At 35.9% G+C, this 22,068-nt stretch overlaps 1 protein-coding gene across 1 annotated transcript in view; it reads right to left on the reverse strand.

The window, feature by feature from the left end:
• The window catches only part of SNX6 (sorting nexin 6), a gene marked incomplete at its 5' end in the record, with an annotated part of 42,414 nt that overhangs the window by 6,217 nt on the left and 14,129 nt on the right, over positions 1-22,068 (reverse strand). The window contains 12 exons of the mRNA XM_085301815.1: positions 1,719-1,804; positions 2,880-3,039; positions 3,907-3,993; positions 5,193-5,232; positions 6,585-6,660; positions 9,217-9,322; positions 10,842-10,937; positions 12,101-12,224; positions 14,208-14,329; positions 15,875-15,985; positions 16,789-16,893; positions 21,893-21,943. Of these exons, the coding sequence (XP_085157941.1) occupies positions 1,719-1,804; positions 2,880-3,039; positions 3,907-3,993; positions 5,193-5,232; positions 6,585-6,660; positions 9,217-9,322; positions 10,842-10,937; positions 12,101-12,224; positions 14,208-14,329; positions 15,875-15,985; positions 16,789-16,893; positions 21,893-21,943 (1,164 nt within the window). The remainder of the gene's footprint in view (positions 1-1,718; positions 1,805-2,879; positions 3,040-3,906; positions 3,994-5,192; positions 5,233-6,584; positions 6,661-9,216; positions 9,323-10,841; positions 10,938-12,100; positions 12,225-14,207; positions 14,330-15,874; positions 15,986-16,788; positions 16,894-21,892; positions 21,944-22,068) is intronic.

Raw genomic sequence — 22,068 nt, forward strand, 5'->3', positions numbered from 1 at the left:
TAAGTGACTATGTGAAGAACTGTGCCCTAAACAGGCTACAGTGACAAAGGAAAAACTTGCTCCAAATTTTCAGGCTCTTTCAGGTAAAGTGAGGGCTCAAAAAAGCTAATAAGCAAGCTGAAGGCCACAGGAASAGCATTTCCCCTGCCTTTGGCAGATATTAGCTGTCAGTATTCAAAAAAACGTTACTACAAGATTTTATCTTGTACAGAGATTTAATGCAAACAATTCTTTGAAGATCCCTCAGAAGATGCAGACATTTTTAAGTATTCCATTCCAAGGCATGCAGGGACKTCAGCAAGAAGTCAGATGGTAAAGAGCCAATAGCTGTATTAGGACTGAAGCTCGGCAGAGGCATCGTTCCCTTATAGGGGAACGCCAGGTTTGGGAGTACTGCGCTTCACGCCACTCGCCATGATATGGCAAATCCACAAAAAATAAACCATTGCAAGTATGCCTGTTGAGATTATCAATACAACTAAACTGGTAACCAGCAACATTCATGAACAATCATGGATTTGTGAGAGACTCTGCACTATATACAGATAACTGTTAGACACTGAATTAGTAAGGCTGAATAGTGCCTACTGTCATGAGAAGTTCTAAGACTTGAAGGAAAATATTGCTGAATTTCTAATATACTACATTAAAGCAARCACCAGCTACCTGAAAAAGGAGTTAAAGTATTCCAGGCTTTACTAATTACTTTAGCAGCATTACCAAATATCCTATCAAGCTGAACTTATACCTACAAAGTTAAAAACAACCAAACAAAAAGCTTTTCATGTGCTAGCTTTACAATCAATGGGTTTTCAGAATGGCATTGTCAAACACTACTAAAAAAGATTATAGAGCTGCCCAAAAGATGGGAACAAATTAATTCAGCAACTTTATACACCTCTTAGCTAATCCTTTCAACAGATATATTCTGAATTAATTCAAAGCTTAGCAGTCAGCACATTCACTTTCAGATAAATGAGAATGTTAAAGAGTCAACTTTTTAAAGAAAGCTGCCTCCTGCTATAGGGTCACTGAAGCAAATCATTCTTGTGCATTGAATCAGAGCAGCCAACACGATYTAACCAAAAATACTATATTAATCAAATGCATTGTGAACTTTAAGGACAGTACATGCCTCTTAAAGATTCTTCTGCAATATTTTACTTGAAAGGCTACCTCCAACAYTCCTCTTTTTGTTAGCACTACATAGTTTAAAGACAAAAAAGGCTCAAAAATATACTTAGATTAACGGTGATCTGACTTTAGTCCCTGACTTCAGAGAGACCAGCAGGTGTATCTGTGTGATCTCGTCCTTAACAGGTAGCCTATCCTATACATCAGGCCCCTAACATCTGGATAACAAGTGAAACCACTTCCTGTCTCCCAGTAAAATGGTGAGAAGAGGTTTTTAAAATAGGGAGGTATTCAAACTTTGAAGCAATAAATATTAGATGGCTAGATAAACATAAAACTGCAGTCAAAATTGTCTTCAAGGAGATGAGCTTTCCAAAGCACACCTCAAGTACACTAGTCCTACAGAGATTTTTCATCTGCACTCTTATTCTCTATTATTGAAGGAAGTTTACCTTTCCATAGGATGCTTACCTTCAAGCTCCCCTTTTTGGATGTGAAGTGTATATCACACAAAACTACTTGTTTATTCTAGCGTATAACATTGAAAAACAATTGAACTACAGGCCAAAAAGGATCACAATTACCTTAGCATGTTTTAATTCCAGTTCTGCTAGTTCCACTAGATTTTTTCGAAATGCTGCAACTCTTCTTGTCTTAAAGTCTATCAGTTCTGTATAAAACAAAATTGGATTTATTAACAGTATTATTGCTAGTGCCCTCAATTGTTAACAGATTTTCTTTCAGGATGGTAGGGGTAAAGGGTGACRGAAAGCAACAGAAAAAACTCAAGTTTAATCTTAGCACATTGGGGCTCACACACAATTGTTAAATTGCTAGATAAAAAAGTAAAAGATCACTGCAGTTTCTCATCTCTACCTAACCTTTTATGTACACAAAGCTCTTTTTGAAACAAGACCTCAGTGTGGATGCTTTTGAACATTAAATTCTCCTACCATATGCACTATTCTTTCAAGGCTGGTATGTGAAAAGTTCTAGGGAATATACCATGCTAGACCTGGCAGGAAGAACACGGGAAGCAAGTATGTTTTATGCATTCACCTTTGTGGCTAACAGGATCTTTGATCCTCCACTGTCTCATTTACAAAAATCAGTAGTCAGATTTACAAGTCAGAGAATTTTTTTTAACTGATAAAGACCGAAAAAAGATGGTGGTTAAACATTGTACAAATCTGCCACAAATAATGAGTCAGATGTCTACTTGCTCCTAACAATCTTAATCTAAAAAAAGAGGAATAAGTTTCCAGGAAAGAAGCAACATAAAAATAGGTTCCTCTTCTCTAGAGCTACTGTAACTCTGCATCTTCAGTGAAATCTCAGTTCATGATTTCTCCCCTTCTGATCCAGTATCATTTGCTACAGACTGCTGCCCTCACAGAATAATGCATACAACCAAAAGGGTATGTCAATAGTACTTGAAAAGATTAGTTTTGCCTTTACTGATAGCAGTTTTCTTTTCCCTGTGTTTAAAGAAGAGGCAACAAATAATTTGCATCTAGACATTGAGGGAATCCTGCCAATAAACTATGACATTGATATTATCAACTAATGGAGCTGTCAGGAACCAAAGGAAAACACTGTATAAACTTTCTAAAATAAGCAAATACTGATTAAAAGGTAACAGCTCTCTGATTAGGGATCACAGAACAGAAATTATTCTCATTAATAGTGTCTTCAAATCTGTTAATTTTCAAGTGTTAACTCAGGATAAAAAACTACTCAAATACCTTGTTTTGCAGATTCAGATATTTTCTCAAATTTCTGACAGCATATTTGCTGAGTGGTTTCAGCTTGCAGTACATCTTTATTTTTTGCTCTTGCTTTATCCAATGCCTTATTAGCGTTTTCGTAATCCACTAGCGACCTAGATCTTCTATACAGGAGATCCTATTAAAAAYAGTAATAGTGTAAAGGATATATAGAAACCAAGAATCTACCCTAGGATTTTAGTATGTACCACGTGATCAAAAAAAAAAAAAAAGATTAGTCTTTTTTGTTATAATAATTTTTAGTCTTGTTATATTTCAGTTATTACAGAATTATTCTCATCCCATGCAAGTCACAGGAATATCTGTTCTGGACAAGACAAGCAATTTAATATGCTTTGGTCCACATCTTGTCTRATAGAAGCTAGCACCAGATAGCTTAGATGATGCTGCAAAAAGCCTAAGAGGAAGAAATCATGAGGAATTTAATGGCTTCTCAAGTTAGAAACAACTGACTATTTAGATCATGGATTTGAAATACACATTGGGCCTTAGAAACAACACTAGTCTTTTCTGTGATCTTCCAACTACAAAACATTCCTGTCAGTTAATTGTTTTCACTCAAGCAACACCTTAAGAATGAAATTTACTACAGCTAAAGGATCTAAAACTTGGCCCACATGTTTTTATATCAGCACTTGCAGAGCCTGACCCAAAATAAAGTATCCATTTGTAATATTAAAAATGGCAGAAATTCTTGCATTCTACAAGCAGCTTTAACAATTCATTAAATGCTTTTCCATTGTTTTTAATTTCACTGCAAGATTTGGATAAGTGATTCAAGTGGATCATCCAGTCCCAAGTAATTGTGTTGCTACCACTTATTAACAGTAGAGAGTAGAGAAGGCCAGAAGCTGTAGCATTTTAATCTATCCACTAAAAAAAAAAACCAAAAACAAAAAACAAAAAAAACACTGTACACTTCTCTGAATGATCACTTAGGTTTTATTATGAAATACTATTTTACTGAACAAAAACATAAATTCACCTTAGCAGCTTGAGATTCCCGTAAGTAGTATTTCAGAAGATCAGAAAGTTTAAGATCTTCATCAGCTGATACCCGGGCCTCTATTTTCTGGAAAAACAGCAAGTAAAAGCATCAATTCAAAAACATCCAGACTTCAGACATTCATTTCTATGATGTAAATACAGCATAAAATATGCAATAGTGCATGACAGATTGTCTTTTTCAAAAATTAAGGTCATGGACTTGTGACAGAATACTTAAAGATATATCATGAGAAATCGTACTAATCTTTCATATTAAAATGTAAGCAATAACCCACTGCAGAAGCAGTAAATGACAGCTAGCTTTCCATTTTAAAAAACAAAGCTTTCTTTCAGTTTTCAATACTAACACATCCTGTACTATAAAAACTGCAGATAAACAAAGAATTGTCTAGTATAAGAGTCACTCAAGTAGTTTTGCATTCTTTTTGAGATCAAAAGAAAACACATTTTTCTTTAAGACCTCTTTAGAGAATGGTTGTGTAGTTGCACCATATTAAAYGGTCCCAAATATTATTTTCCACTAAACTTATTTGCTTGCATTTAAAGTGACAGTTCTGTAAATTTATGAACAGAATCTGCAAGCTCTTAAATCTTGAAAAAACAAACAAACAAATGAAAGAGCCCTCTAAAAGGCAAAACAAGTAATTTCATTGATTTCTTTTTCTTTTTTTTTTCTTTTTTTTTTTAAGATCCATATTTATCTGGGTACAACTGCTTATGGTTAGGAAACATGTACATATTTAATTCAAAATTTTTGCTAATATGTGGCATGCATCTCTACTCTACCAAGCCAAAAGAATAAGACAAAACTGACAAAATATTAGAGAATCTGGTTAGGAGCATGAGCAGTAGTACTGCTCAGTCAGTTAACTGAGTAACAAATCTTAGCTCCATGTAAAGCAGCATGCCTACCAATTTTGGGGTTAAGGATTACATTTCATTTTCGCAGAAGTAGCTCTGTGATATCCAACATGAAGTACAAAAGGAATCTAAGCATTTTAGAGGAATAGCACCTTTACTAGTAAATTGCTTAGAAGACATGCAACCTGTCTAGAAGAGGTTAGTAGACTGGATACTCCTAAAGAGCCATCATTTTACAAAACCAGATGACTGGGAGCTTTGCTTTTCCTTTCCCTAACAYCAACTGCTTAAATACTCAGTATAGAAGCATCCTTAAAACAGCCATATGTTAATATCTAATTGACACAAGCACTTCCAGGAGGTACACAAAGAACATATCTAAGAAGGTTTCATAATACATACCCTTGTTTTGTCAAATAATTCTGACACCTTCAGAAAAAATCTGTATGAAGGAAACATCAACAGCTTTAATTGGATTCAGGTTATATTACAATATAAATTTAAACAGACTAATTACTTTTTAGAAGTCAAACTAGTCTGTGGCTGGCAAAAAAAGCTGTAAAAGCACTGTTTAGAATTATAATTYACAGAACTTAAAGAACATTATGTTTTCAATTTATAGTGCTTCAGAAATTTGGGGTTGTGCAATTTAAGAAAAGGTATGGGACAAAGTACAGTGGATGGTATTTAATAAAGAATAATTTAACAGCTCCTCGAGGACTCTTTATGCTTGCGTAAATTAAACTCTGAACAAGTCCTGTATATTACCAAGAGTCCTTCACTCAAGTTTCTATGTACTTTTCTCCACACAGTAGATATGACACACACCCTACTTGGAATTTTGGAATTCAGGCAGACTAAGCAAACAACATGGCACAGCTTCATTATAGGAGACAATAAAGGGGATATAAGGTTCAATACATCAGCAGACTGAATTACAGTAAAATCATTTTATTTTGACAGAAGGTAAACATGATATCCAATTCAGACTRAGAGAGTATATATATCAAGCCTTGATATTATGGACCAAAGTAACTGATATGTAAACTATCACATTTGGAAGTATATCTCTATAATTCATGTAAATTGACAAAAACAAGTTAACTTTCATATACATCTCCTACCTAACACTAATTAAAGTGCAGACATTCACAAACATCAACTAAGATTTTTAAGCTAGTTAACTAAGTTTCAGATACTGCAAACAGTTCATATTCAAGCTGAAAGATTAAAGAATGAATGTCAATATGCAGAGACTTTCGATTGTCAAAGTTTTTTTGAATCTCTGTAGATCCCTTTTTTTTCTTAAAGGCAATACAACAGCCAGAACAGCAGCAATATTTTTCAAGCTGCAGATACAGGGAGCAACCATAAAATCTGTATTCTCRTATCTCATCCATGAGGTGTATGTATGTATGTATATGACATATACTCTGTATACTCAGACCTCAGAGATGTTCTTATTGAATCTCAAAACACACTGTACAAGTTTTTTAAAAAAGTGAAAGATGAGAGTACAGTTTCTTCCTATTGTGTGAGGATTTTTCAATCTCATCTGTGTATTTCTCTACAATTCTTTTTCCAGAACAATATTAAAGCAAAAATATTAGAGCAGCCTCAAGTTACAGAAATGAAATGCTAAAAAAAGAAAATCTGTAATTGAATACAACTATGATAAATTTTGTTCTTATTATAACTAAAGGGATATCAGTCACAAAGGGATATCAGTCACAGGTCACTATTCAAAGACTGCTACTTAGCAAMTTTCCCCATAAGTGAGTAACAAAATCTTACTTGCATATATCTGTGGAGTCCTGTGTTCCTAATGCATATAATGAGGAACCAATTCTGTTATAGTCATCTGCTACATCTAGAAAAAAGCAAACATTTTAATATACGTTTTAATATATGTGTGTGTGTATATRTATATATAYACACACACATATAAAACACACACATTTATATACATACATAGTGTGTGTGTGTTTTAATATATCACTCTCCTTTCTGCAAATTTTGAAAAGCATCAGCTCCTTTATTTCTTCAAGAGTGTGTGTTTTTCTAAAAGGAGTATGCTCTAATGCAAAAGATGAAATAAAATTTCATTTATGTCAAGTATTACCAAAGACAGCTTCACACCCTAAACACAGCTCTTCCTCCCAATCATGAAGTCTATAATTTGTCTAGGTATATTTAATACTCTTAGTACCTGCTAGGTGAAGTTTGTTGTGCAACACTGTACATCTTCCATTAAAAAAGAACAAAGTCAACTGCTAAAGCCTTAATTTAAAAAAACCCTCTGAACTATCCAAAAAAACCCATAGGTAGTACAGCACTACACACACAACACCGTTACTAGTATGAACTTAATTTTCAGGAAATCCTGATCAACAAGCAGTCATTGGCAGAAGTAGCAKTAGTGCTAAAACATTCAAAAACTGAGATTATAAGCAAGGTTTGTAAAAAAAGCCTGCACACTTTGATTACTGAGATACTGCTGTATACTAATTAAAAAAAAATCAAATCTTTATACAGAGGATATTTTTTTTCCCCAAGAGGTTTTGTATGAACTCAATGGATGATGAAAATGCTAATAGTTCCATGCAATGAACAGAAAAAGATATTTACTTGTTAATTTTGGAATCTGTATGCTTTAAGCATCTAGATCTTTACATTTGAAAAGTTTCGGGAGAAATTACCTTAAAAATAAAACATAATTAGAACTAATTCTATCATATTGAAGTGTCATCAGAATGACTTACTTTTTTGTTTTGTTTTGTTTTTTTAATAACACAAGCTTGTTTTAATAGCTACAGTGGTAGAGAGATCTTCCCTCTAATTCATTACTCCGTAACATCCTGACAGAATTATTGCAACTGCTTACAATGAAGAGCAGCATCAGGGAGTCCCTTTTACTCGCCTCTTCCAAATATAAAAATAGATTTTCTGCTGGAAATAGAAAGCCAGTATCTTTGCAAACACTGCATCTCTCTGCAGCTCATGAATAAGTTATCCATGAACTAGAATGCCAGTTTCCAAAACAAGCTTCCCAGGTCACTGGGGTACTCCTCCGGACAGGATTCAACAGGCACCATTTATCCCAATGATAGTTTGATAAAAGCTGCCAATAAATATCCTAGAGGTCTACATCTCAAAACTAGYGAAGCGTTGTCATGAGTTTCATCAATCTGTTTAATAGATCTTTTGTGACATTTTTTCCTGATTCTATGCTGACACGAAAGGTTCTCTCAATACCTCAAGCTACCTTACTTAACTACCATGAATGAAGCTGTTTTCTTTTTAAGAAAGCAAACAAATMACTAGAAATCACTACAGGTAGGAATCAGGTGAAGACACAGGCTCATTTAATATTTACATTAAATCATAACTGTCTCTCCCCATCTCCTAGGATGGGTATTAAAGCTACAAAAGATGCAGTCTTCAGATAAAAAGTACCTGAAAAGCTCCCTGGCTCATAGTTTAAACTCTCATGTAATATCTAATTTATAGCTCACAGGAATCGAGATTCTATTAGAAAGTTTGTGGTCTGGTTTTGTGTGAACTGTATCACTACAGACATTCTGTGAACCAGAGATAGAAACTTCAAGAAAATAGGCAGTATCTATTAGTTCAACTTTGATTTATCTGTAGCACAAAACTTAAAGATCAAGGGTGATGGAGGTCAACTTCTTCCTGAGTTTCTCAGGATATAATTATTAATATATTTATAAACAAGAAGCTTCCCATTTTCCCAATTGTGCCACTACAATTGARGAGATTCTATCTAGAGCTTCCCAAAAAACATATTAGCTAGCACTCAGCTCAAGAAAAGGCATCAATAACTAAGTGGAGAATCTYAGCCCATTAAGAAAAGAGGTCTTGCAAACCAAGGTAATGAATCCACCATTTCAGTCTCCAGTCTAAACAGCTGAAAAACAGAAATCTGACCTCCTTGTCTAGGACTAATATCCCTTACAGAAAGGGTTTGCTGTTCAACAAGGTAACACAATGCCTAGCAWGCCAAGCAATTGAACCCTGATGACTGCAAGATCATTTAGTTAGGAGTAACTTCATAGAAGAATTTAAATCATAAATACTGCCCTATTATCCACCTTTTCAATTTTAAAGGCTCAGAATCAGACTTWAAAAATATTACTATTACATAGATTTTTGTGTATCTCTTTAAAAGGACATCATGAAGAATCAAAAGGTCCTCCGTGTGACAGTAGACTATTCTTACACCATCTTACTGCATTTATTACAGCAAATGCTAAGCTTTGAAAGTCAGGTTAAACTTTATATTATCAGAAGTCTATACTCGGAAAAAATTATTCACTCTTTCCACGATAAAAAAAAATACTGCTCCTCACAAACCCTTTATCTACATTCTCGCTAGTACTGTTATCATTTTGGACAAAGAACTCACTTTTATGTGATCTTGTCATTTTATCAGATTTGGCAGAGGCATCTTTGACTCTGTTGTGGTATTCTACAAGGAATGTTCTTTCATGTTCGAAGAAGTCATCCACATCCTAAAGAAAAACATAAACATTTTCAAATTTTCAAAAACAGGCTTTCATTCATTCTTTTTAGYCTCATTTATATAGAATAAGTTTGCATGTATTGCAGTTGCTGTAGCGTGAAATGAAATCTATTTTATAAAATGCTATTAATGCATATTGATTTCTTCTTCACTTATTTCATCATGACCTGAAGTTTTATATTACAAATTTGTAACAAGTATCCTAGAGGTCTGGGTCACTAAACCTGAAATAAAAGAAATAAAGTTCACTACCAARTATCGCTTCTGTGATAGAAAAAAAGATAAATGTCAGTTACTTAATAATAGAACATCTATCTAGAAAAMTTAAGGGAAGGGGGAAGATATACAAATTGTGCAAATCACAGAATCATAAAATGGTTGAGGCTGGAAGGGACCTCTGGAGATCATCTAGTTCAACTCCCCTGCTCAAGCAGGCTCACCTAGAGCATGTTGCCCAGGATTGTGCCCAGGCAGCTTCTGAGTATCTCCAAGGATGGAGACTCCATGACATCTCTGGGCAACCTGTTCCAGTACTTTGTTATCCTCACAGTAAAGAGGGTTTGGCTTTTTTTGTTTTGGGTTTTTTTTTCAATGTTCAGCTGGAACTTCTCRTGTTTCACTTTGTGCCTCCTGTCACTGAGCACCACTGCRAAGAATCTGGCCCCATCCTATCCCACCCTTCAGATATTTATACACATTGATAAGATCCCCTCTAGGATCTAGGATTTTATATCTCAAAACTCTAACTCCTCTAATTTCTTGCAAATGGAAAGTTACTTCTAGAAAGAAAGGAAACCAAAATCAGCTTTAAGTTTGCTATAAAACTGTCTCTTTAAATTTTGGAAAAGTTTTAAACTTGAATTTTGTCTCAATTATCTTATTGAGTCTACTTGCGGGGGGGAGCAGTACCTCTACCACTGCTCACAGCTTTGAAATAGTAGAGGGACATTACAAGGCTAGTAAAATTCACTGCTGTTTTAGTAACTCCTGAGCAGCAGCAGCTGCCAAAGACAGTGCATTTTCACGGCATAAAATGACAGACCAAAAGAAAACCAGATTATGAATTAATTATGTATGGATAAGAAAAATGCTTGATTTCATAAAACAGGGGAAAAGAAAGAGTTCTGAAAATCCCCTTCCACTGAAGCAATCAGATAAGAGAGGGGAAAAAAAACACCACCAAAACAAACACACAATGCAGCCCACCAGCAGAGAGGTATGTAATTCAAAATTCCAAATCCTATTAGCCGGAAAACAACTACAACAAAACGCATGCTCTCAACTCAACAGCTTGTACTTCAACAGGAGACCTAATCAGCATGCTCACCTGGATTTTGTTTACAGAATCATGGGTTCACAAGTCCCTTCCCACCCTCTGCCTCTAATTCTCAAGTTAGACAAGAACAAAACCAATCTTTTTGTAGCTACATGAAATTCTGCTTCATTTAAACATAGAAGAAAGAGACAACAATGTTAAATTTAATCTTGAAACACTAAKTAGTAATCACCTTTACTCCAGAAACAATGACACCATCTGCTGATTTAACCATGTTTTTAAAGAAGTCTTCAAGTTTCTCTTTCTTATTTTTCCCACGAACACTCAACTGAAAAATCAATTCATATGTTATGTTAGGTAATTTGCTGGAGACAATAAAAGCTTCCTTTTTTTCTTCTTTTTTTCTTTTTTCTCCCCTCTCCCCCCCAAAAAAGGTAGGACATAACTACATAGCAAAACTTGCTGCCCCTAAACCAGTGTTCCYGCTCTCTTCTTAGTTTTATATGTGTCTTAATGGGAATCAGGCATCATGTACCCCAGAACAACATACTAGTCTTACAGACTAGACTGTCTTATCACCTAATGTGCTCTTCCAGGAAATAACAAAACTAAAGCARCAATATCCTAGCACTTAAAGATAATTCCAAATGCATGAGGTGTATGTTCAAGTTTTTAATAATACAATATTTATCATGCACAGTAAAGCTGCTGACAAGTCAAGCTAATATAACCAGGTTTTCCTCTTCTAAGTATAGAATGACAGGCATTTCACTTTCAGAAGTATGAAAGCATTTACCCCTCACTGTACTGATAGTGTCAGTTTCACAGTCTCCTCACACTCTTCCTGCCAGTCTAAGTTTGCCCAAATTTAGAAAGCTGAGCTCCTGAATCAGTTGACATTTCTACATCAAGCAATAAGAGGATCAGCTTTACACTATTTTGGTTCCATTGAATACATTTTTAACTTCAACCTGTCATGATCTTATCTTGGTACTAACATTAATCAAAATTTCACCTACATTAATTAAAAAACCCTCTTTATTATCAAAACAGTTCATTAGAAATTCTCTTTGAATATGTGAAYAACAGAATTTAAAGTGCAGTTCCAAATCCTAAAAGTTATGTTTTTTTGTTGTTGTTGTTGTTGCATCATGCCTTCCTTTTCAAAAAAAATTCCAGTCAAGGAGTGGACAAGTAGAAGACATGTGACATCACCACCAAAAGTAAATATTTTTAATCAAAAGCATATTAATTTCACATAAATATTTTTAGTGCTGAAGCTAGGGCACAGAGAGCATTTGGTCCCCAGGTGGCAGCAAATGCACTCCTATTGAGCTACATGAATTTTTAACCCTTAAAATACATGTATGCCTGGCATGAAGGAACTGACGCAATTTGCTTTGAGAGATAAAGCCTTTTTATCAATTTTACATGCAACCATAAAAGTATGCTTTGATTTTTCTTGCTAGCAAATCAGTTTTCAATACTCACATCCTGATTATATTCCAAGAAGACATGAAAATTTAAATCCTTTCTCAAAATGGGATGTGCAGCCACACGACACAAAAACACTTCATGCATTGCAACTGTCTTCTTGAATATTGCCAAATATTCACTGAAAACAAGAAGAGAGACATAAAAGTTTCACACAAAACAATTAAGTTTCAAATAAGCCTAGTAAAAAGTTTTAAGACATCCTCAGTAAGCATACAAGATTGTAAGTAGACATAGTGAATGTTATCACGCTGATATTTGACACATATATAAATACACAGTTCAGTGTTGATACAAGGGGGAAATCTGAAACCCTAACGTACAGGCTTTCAAAGACTCAACAAATATATTCTAATTTTTAAGACTAGCTAACATACAGACTGGTTTGCTACAAACTTAACCTGTATTTAAGTGTCCTTCCCCTGCCTGCCCAAAAATCAAGAAATTGAAATACYGCCTACAGACAATATATAGCTGATGTGCAAATTACTTCCCCCCATCTCCATCCCCTGACCTATTTGCACCCTCGTTATTTATTTGTCTTTTAATGTCCAGATGTCCGTTTTGTTTGTTAGCTCTTCAGATCAGCAGTCTCTTATTCCATGTTAAGCATCTAGCCTTCTTGGCCTGAAGCTTACATGGAAGTTTTGCTTCATAGTGGTTCTAAAAGTCAAATTAAGTGCYGCATTTGGTAAATACAACCAAAAAATGACAATTAATCATGACAATCATGTAGTTGTCCAGTCCAACTTTAAAACAAATATAAGTTGTGATTTAATTAAGAGGAAGACATTCTCATCTATACAAGTTTGCTAGAATTCATTTTGCTTTGCAAATTCAATTAATAAAACATAACTTGTCCAGAAATGGCAAGTTATTCCCCATTCTCAGGTCAAACAGTGAAATAATAATAGTAACACTTTTGCTTCCACTATGTGCAAGGACGTTAAGATTTACATACCAGCAAACCAGCAGGGCCAGTGTTGGGAGATGTTTGATCTCCATGAGAGTAGTAGTCATTCAGTGAAGACAAAAAAGGAGGATGCAGAGGATGCAGAGGATGGAGGTGGCAGAAGAAGAAACCCCAAGTTTTCTGTGTTATCCAACCCCTAACCAGACCACAAGAGAATCATGATCAGGGCCGCTGGAAAACCACAGATTCTTCAAAATTTATAGTGTTTTGCTAACTTCCAATTTTCTGCATATTAGGCATTTATCTACTCTGTTATCAAATTAYGTTGTATGTATCACTAATACAGAGCTTTTAAAGTCATTTGCTCACAGTAGCTGGAAGCTGGAAAGAAAGAAACAGTTCTAAGAGAAGAACTCTCTTCTTGCCAGTTCAGAGCTCTTGAGAAAAGCAGTCTAGAAGCAGTGTAAATATACACTTGAAGACTAAAACCAACAACAGGAAAAAGATCAAAGAAGTGAGTGTATGACAACGAAACTGGACGGAGCGAGAAGAAACTTCATTGTGTAACTCAATATAGAATAAAAAACCTTACTGTAGATCTTTTGATTCACATTAAATTTACAGTAACAGAAGATACTATATTCAGGAAGCATACTCTCCCTGTGCAAAAAAGAGACTGTCATTAAAAAAAGAGGATGGGGGGTAGATTTCCTAGTAATCTCCAAACCTCTTGGGAAACACAAGGTTAGCTTCTTATGCTTACAGTACCAAACATATGCAAAAAAAAAAAAAAAATCAATCACTGTATATATAAACCTTAAAGTTTCACTATACTTATAAAACATGGAACACCAGAACTAAAAAACTAAAAAAAGATCGAGGCTACGATCCTTCGTAAGCGTTCTGTGAATGAAACAAACTAACAAGCTGTTGCCTTACAAAAGAACTTGCTGAATTTCTTACTGTTTTATGAAATTTTATGAAACGTTTTAAAAAATGTTTTATGGAATTGTCTTAACTTCTGGGCAATGATTTCTCCAATTTTCCTACTGGCTCTGATCATGATCACTAAGATAACCCTGATTATGTAGCAACAGAATGGTCAAGACTACCTATTGTATTAAGTGCCATTACAGTCAAATCAGAAACAGCATTAAAAAGGCAAGAGGAGTAGTAATCATGTCTACATACGCCTCTAGTTCTTGTTTCATCTTGGTGAATTCCTCTTTAGTCATTGATCCTTCCCCTTCTCCAAGCTTCTGCAATTTCTCCCTTGAGGCATCAAAGTCAGGCCTGGGTGGTGCTGGTGGAATCTGGAAATGAATCAAAGGGGGAAGGGTGTGTGCATGTGTGTGGTTTTTTTTAAGTTTCTTGCAGCTTTTTAATACATGGCTCTCCCTTTCCTCGTTTATTAAGGCATTAATGGACACACTCTTATGAGCAAGTTAGACATTCTGCATTACTATGCCAATTTTGGTTAAGTGTCTGGAGATTACTAAAGAATTAAGTAATGGTTTCAGTAGTTCAATTACAACAGAAATCAAACAATACTCAACTTTCCCAATACAGGGAATTAAAACTTTAAATCATAATTTTATAATTGTTTTTGTTATAGTTTATTTGGTAAGGATTGTTTTCTTGTTTAAAGAATAGAAGAATTTCTAGAATTGTTTTCACATCATTCATTTACAACTCCTGAAAACATTTAATCGAAAACCATTCTGAATTATTTGAAGACACTAGTTCTTTCTTGCAGCACCCCCGACGTTAAAGACACATCTGCTGAAATAACAAAGTACACAGCAGACAAGTCCTCAGGTTAATCTTGTAATATAGTATATTAATGTTGAAAGAGGAAACACTGTAGTCAAGCTGATCCTGGACTGCAATGAATAGAGAGACAAAGCTATGCTAAGCTCAAATCTAAATTCATTGTTATTAACCTGTTATATTAATCCTTTACAATAAATAAATAAATAAATTAAAATAAAATCCAGTCTACTTAGTCAACCATTTGAAACTAATTACCACCGTACTGAAGGTCCGTTCCTTTCAAGCAACTCTTCTTACTAAAAAAGGCTAACTCAAGAGCAGTATGACACACCACCAATTACTTTCATCATAATGTACCCATTAGTCAATTGGAAATATACGTTTATCTACTGAATTAGTAGATCCCCTCACTCAAACATGAAATACATAATTTTCACACCAAGATGATAAATACTCCAATTTTAATTAAAGTTTGAACAGTTGCAGCCAATTTTAACAGGTACTTTCATAAGATAACTATTTTGGGGATATCAATTCCCTGCATGCTTTAAATAAACTACAGAGCAAAAGCTATTGGGTATTAAGGTTCTCTATAGTGGTATTTGCTAAGGTGGGGGTGGGTTCTCCAACTGATTTGTAAGGAAAATGATTCTGATTTTCATAATGAAAACTGAAAAACTTAATTATCACAGAGTTCAGTTACTGCACTCTTCACTATGCCTGCTATTAAAATTAAACATGAAACCGAGTTAAACAGTAGTTTGCAAGAACAATAGCACCACGTTATAAAGTTCACCTACCTCCCATATTTTAATATTGTAAACTAAAACTACGCTACGATACAGATGATAAAACATTAAACCACTCACTCCCTAGTACTAAAAGGCAAGTAATACAACAACTACAGTGACTTTCCTACAAATTTACTTCAAACATTAACTTCACATAACTGCATGAAACTAAGTAGTTAAGTACCAGGTTCGATTAAACATAGTGGGAGTGAAAGGTGTAAGAGCAGCCATAAGGATTTTTGATCCAGTTCAGGGAAAACAGTGTAAATAAAATGGAAGAACTGTAATACTTACGATATAGCCAGCATAATCTTCATTCTCAACAAAGGAATCATGAAGCCAAATAAACTCTTCATGTTGACGAACAACAGAAAATTCATTTTGTTTGAAATTTGGTAAGGAACTCTGAAAGAGGGAAAGGGAAATTATGGAAAAAAAAAAAGTTTTTCATTACTATATGAAAAATGCCTTAAAAAAACAATAAAAAATATCCTTGTAAAAATAACCCAAGCACCAAGTAAGGATTTGAAAAAAATATTTGTACAGTAATAGTTATCCCTATCTTAATTAGTACATCAGTCAATTGGAACGTGATGCCCAGAGAGGTTGTGGAGTCTTCACCCTTGGAGATGCTCAAAACCTGACTGGACAATCCTTGAGCAACCTGCTCTAGTTCACTCTGCTCTGAGCAGGGGGCTGCATTAGATGACCTCCAGAGGTCCCACCACCCTCAACTATTCTGTAAGTGATTCTGCCATCAATAAACCTTTGACTAAAATAAATAAATAAATAAACAACCTGTGATTTTTAACAAAACTTGAATACAATTCCATTACGAAATATATTTTTATAATCTGAAATGTCTAATTTATTGAAAACTATACTGAAAAATATTGAGGTATATTAAAGATTAGACCTGCAAATAGACCAATTACTAAGCCTGGGAATAACATGACAACACAACACTCCAGAAAACTGCAAGTCATTTTTTCTAAACTGTTTTTGGATTGTCTTCTTTTTCTTTTCTTTTTTTAAACTTCCTAAGCAATTTATGATCTGAATTTTTGTCTTGAGCACTGTAGCTGACACAGTCTCTTAAACAAGAGTATGCTATTTTTTCATTTTCTTTGGAAGGCATTACATTCCAAAGCAAACTTTCTTTTCTATAAAATTACAAAAATTTTCAGTGTACAGACCCAGGCTTTTACCTTTGTATGGACGGTGAATTTCACTTTGTCCCTCTCACTGAGAGCATCTGAAATATCCACTTGCAGAGCAGCATCAGTCTGGAGATCTACGTTTATTGCTCTAAGCTAAATAAAGAAAAATCTATTTAGCTTAAATTAAAAAAAGCAAGAAGAAAAAACAGAAATTTTATACATATATATATATATATATATATATGTATTCATTTATATATATAATCTGAACTTTTCAGAGCTATGATTCCTTGGAATTATTTTTCTGAATGCAAGACTGCAATCTCTTTAAAAAACAGCATTACAAATGGCACAAATGCAAGGAATATATATATTCTGTTTTTTCCCCAGAAGACATATAAAGTAGAGCTTTAAAAATTGACAAAATGATACAGAAGTCGCATCAAAAAGAAAATGGGGCAATGATCAAATACAGAAAATTCACAAGATATCTGTGCACTGTAATTAGAAGAGTCAATTTCGGGCAGTAACTGGACCAAATGCTCCATTCCAACTCAGGAAAACTGATATGATTCCCCTTACACTTGGTCTGCTGTTCTAGAGCAATTTGCTGCATGATAATTTCTTCATCACAGTTAATGAAAACTCAGAACAATTTTTACAAGTACTAAGGCTAATTCTGAAATTTTCTGCAATTACATTGTCAGAAATTATTTCAATTCCATGCTTACGAGGCTCACTTTTTACTGAAATGCTGTGTTCTTTTATATTACCATTTTTCTAGAAGTATCACGTTCTACAGYGCATAAAAACACTTTGCCGTAGAAAGAAAAACACTTCCCACCACAAGTTTCTTCTGGATTGCTTTTTCAAGTCTGTGCTCAAGTACAAAAATGCTTAAGTATCAACAACGCSTAGTACAAAGGCCACACAGAAGCAGATTTTGAATGGCATGCTGCAACAYACTGAGACTTGGGAAGGACAGCTTAGGAAAGCAGCATCAACTTCCAGACCTTGTTTGCCACCAGTTATCCGAATCCATTGCCGTGGTCGACACCTGCTCCTACTCCTCACTTTTCTCTTTACCCTCAATGCAGACAGCTCTGATGCTTCTACGGCAGCAGATTACAATTAGCATATTAATGTAAACCAAAATCACTACAGTCTAGCATATTATGCTAAATTAGCAAACTGTAGCAGTTCAACAGCTACCACAGCTGTTAACTGATCCCTAGGAAAACGTGGAAAGCATTAAAATCACCCCAAGGTAACATAATCCCTTATATACTTCAGGAATCTTCCCCCTCTCCTGCCCACGTTTAGGGGTCATGGCCTCACACAAAAGCAAGATATTGTCATGCACCAATTCATTGCATCTCATTTCTTAGAAGAATCTCCCAGCTCCTGCCGAGTTTCCACTGTGCTTAGCATCTAATTTAAGAAAAAAAAAATACTATCTGGCATACCAATGTCTGCCTTATCTCAGCAAGTAAAAGCTGTTAATRGTTAGGTTCTTCAGAGTATTGTTTGTTTTTACATTCCTCCAGCATAGATTAATAAACACAGAGTAATCTCAGCAAATCTTTATTATCCAAATGGCATTTTTATAGTCTTTTACAGTTCATAAATGCTTTGTCCTTTTGTTCTCCCCTTCTTTTTTAAGTAGTGGAACACAAAATTCTAAGATTCAGGATAACATCTGCTCAAGTTTCTCACCAGTGCTTATGCAGTGTCTAGTGTAGCRCATTCAGGCCACATGCACTGGTCACAGCTTCAGAAACAAAATGTCTTTCTGTGCTGAGGAAATTAAAAGCAAGCAGGACAACTTCACTTATCATATGTAAGTGTAAAGGACTATTTCCTTGACTGTAACAAACTTAGCATAATTTAACACAGGATTAAACTGAGTTATCTAGCCTGACTGCCAACAGGGAAAATTTTCATCTGTGATGGTAATARAGCATTTTGTAAAAGGTGTCAAAGACGATCAGAAAGTTGAAGGACTCCAAATTTATTCATGTGGCACAATGGTTCATATTGTATTATTGCAAATTAAATATACAAACATCATCATCACACCACAAACTTAAGCAATCGCTTCAATACTACTTCAAAAGAAAACTGCCACGAATGGATGGTTTTCTAGTTATCCAAGGAGTTGAAGAAAAAAATATAATGCTACAAAACCTTCCAAAATCTGATTTGGATAAAAACTGAAATGAAACTATCTTAAGTTCTGAAACACTGGAGATGGCATAATCCCTCTGTTTCTGTCCCCCCTTACAAACACATAAAACATAGCATAAGTTTATACTTACATACACACTCTGTACCCTTCCTGGGTATCTTGGAAAAACAAAAGCTAGCTTCTCTTTGCTGCTTACCAATTTCCTATGCTATATCAACAAAGTCTCTGCTTTATTCAAAAGGTGTAGAAAATATCAGAGGCCAAAAAGAGGGCTAAGTGATGCTAGCATACTAAAAGAAAGAGAATACAATAAAGGTATTGTATTGTAAATACAGAGAAATAAAAGGGGAGGGGATTTAGCAACTAAGCTCTTGTTCGAGGACCAAATAAACTGCAAGTGATATTGGTAGGAAGTTGCTATAGACAAGGTAAATAGCCAAGCCTCATATTCCTATTCCTCAGTAATGTCATCCTTTAACAGCAACTATTACATGTTAACCTCCTTCCAAAAAGTTAAGAGAAAAGGGGGCCTTTCTTCAAAGGGTTCTTTATAAACAGATAGAGAAGTACACAGAGCAAGGAAACTAACAATATTTTCACAACAGAAAATTACGAAGTGTCACTATATAGCATTAAGTTTCTAACAGACCTGTTCTAAGGGATAGGTCATTTGCCTTAAAAGAGCATACAAAGAACATTAGCCAAGTGTATATGCACATATAAAATACACAAGATAGTACTAGTAGGGCAATACTATATCTGCTCTTCAAGCACACACTGTTTATGCAGCAAGATCACAAAACAAATTGGAACTAAGTTACTCAAAGTACACTCAATAGTATCTTTCCTAAGTGAGATTTAGAAAAGCAGTTTTTGCAAGTTCATTTATGCAGACCATTTATAACAAGCTATTTCTACAGACCACACATTGCTAATTCCTCAAAGTTGATTCTTACAACCCACAGGAAACGCTCCATATGGAGCGTCCATACAATACAACTGTCAGAGAATTACTGTTGTATGTGGCTCAACGCAGTTTCCAGCTTTCTTTTTATCTCATCACTCTAACAAAGTTGTACTGAACGCAACTGTAGCTTACCAACATGATTCTGAAAAGTTAAAAGTAGAGTTGGCATAACAATCCCTTAGTTCTAGGGGGGAAAGAACACATTTTCAAAACTGGAAGCTCAGTTACCCTAAATAGAAGTTACTACACAGGCTTTCTACACCTAGAGGCTTGACCTACCTCCTCTCCCCTTCCCTTTCTTTTAAAAAAATCACAAGCAGAGGATGGTGACAAATCAGAGCCAGAGAAATACCTTCCGATTTTTTTTTTTTACCGTAGCTGCCAAAAAAAGGAGAAGTTATGGATCTGAAGATAAAAGTAAATTCCATTATATCCAGTATATATTCCATTATATTCCAGTAAATCCATTTGTAAGCGGACATTTATGAACAGGAAGGAGAAGGACTCTTTTCTAGTCGAAAAGAAAGTAGGACTGCACTTGGCCAACTGAGATGTAAGTTGTCCAACAGCACAACCAAGACTGCTAAGAGATTTCTAAAAGATTTAAAAATACATTATGGATTCTGATTACCTGCGGTCTCAAAGGGAAAACTTAAAAAAGGATCAGACTTCCACTCTTATGTTCTACCTACAGCTTCAGATAAAGACAACCATGCACTTCCAGGTCTGTCCATAACTATTAGGGACAAAGTGCATAAAACATGATTCCACTGTTAACAAGTTCTGCAGTCCAGGTTCTGAAGATGCTCAAAACACTACAATTTCCACTTTCTCTCCTTTTTATGCAGTATTCTTACTGAAGTAGCTATATCATTAAAGGCTTAACAGTGGGCAGAAAAGACCTAGTACAATACTAGGCATCATGGATAGTACTCTCTTTTGGCTTTATGGTCATAAACTGGAGCATAGAATGCACTGGAATCCTACCACTCAGTCAAAATTAATTCTCTCTACTCTTTAAAATTCTTTGATATTACAATTGAGTATGGCACGCATGATAAAAGCATACAGCAATGCACTGCTATTCAGATTTTGCATTTTTAGTATTTATCAATTTTATTTGGGGTATGATGGATATAGCTACTTTAATAACCTGCAACAGCCAGGTCAATTTAAGCATTCCTTCCCAAAAGCAGCTCTCCTACCTTGCTCAAAGTCATTCTTTCTGGAGATACTGAATGACGGGAGCAATCAGTCTGAATGAGTTACACTAGATTAGCTGATTTGTTGCTTAAGTGAGACAGAGCAGTTAAAGAAAGATGGATACAGCAGTTATAAACATAGGATAAATGAAGGCCAGAATCAGCAAGCCTGAGAAAAAGGTTTTCCCAGTAAGAATCATAATCATGGCATCCTGTACCAACAGTAGTTAATATAACAACAGAACTTCTTTCCAATAATAAGTTTATTATGCAGTGTGTCTGTAATATAAACCTCCTATTGTCCCCTATGGGAAGGGCCTCCAGGCTTAGAGAGAGCACACAGCGTGCGCTATTTTCCCGAGGCCCTAGCTCAGAATTGCAGAGGGAACCTGGTGCTCTCCACCCGCCTGGTCAACCCGGGCACAGCAGGCGGGGGGGGGGGGGGGGGGGGGAATGTGACAGAGCAAGGGGCGACAAAGAGGTAAAATACCAGTTTCTAGCGACACCCGGGGATCCGCCTCAGGCTGCTCTATCGAGCAACCGCTCCAGAACTTGGCTGAGAGAAAAATGAAAAAAAAAAAAAATCACGGCAAAACACACTTAGGTGGACCTAAATTCAAAGGCAGGCCGTGCTGCTTCCCCATCGGCAAATCCCAGCGGGCAGCACCCTCCCCGCGACTCCCGCTGCCCGCCGCCAGCACCGCCGCGGCTGAGGACCCCGGGGGCAGGGCCGGGGGTCGCCAGGGGCCCCCGGGGCCCGGCCGCCCCCCCCCCGCGCCGCCCCGCGGCACTTACACCTCGGTCCTCCTCCGAGAGGAAATCCGGGCCGTCGTCCGAGCCTTCCTGCTGGGGGCAGCGGAGCGGGGCGGGGGGGGAGACAAAGCGCACAGGTTAGCGACCGGCCGCGCACACACCCCCAGACACCGCCGCCCCGGCCCCGCGGCCGCCCCGGCACCCACCATCATGGCTGC

The sequence above is a fragment of the Rhea americana genome, unplaced genomic scaffold (genome assembly GCF_003343005.1).
Source record: "Rhea americana isolate MKP2758 unplaced genomic scaffold, rheAme1 scaffold_18, whole genome shotgun sequence".
Taxonomy (NCBI): Eukaryota; Metazoa; Chordata; class Aves; order Rheiformes; family Rheidae; genus Rhea; species Rhea americana.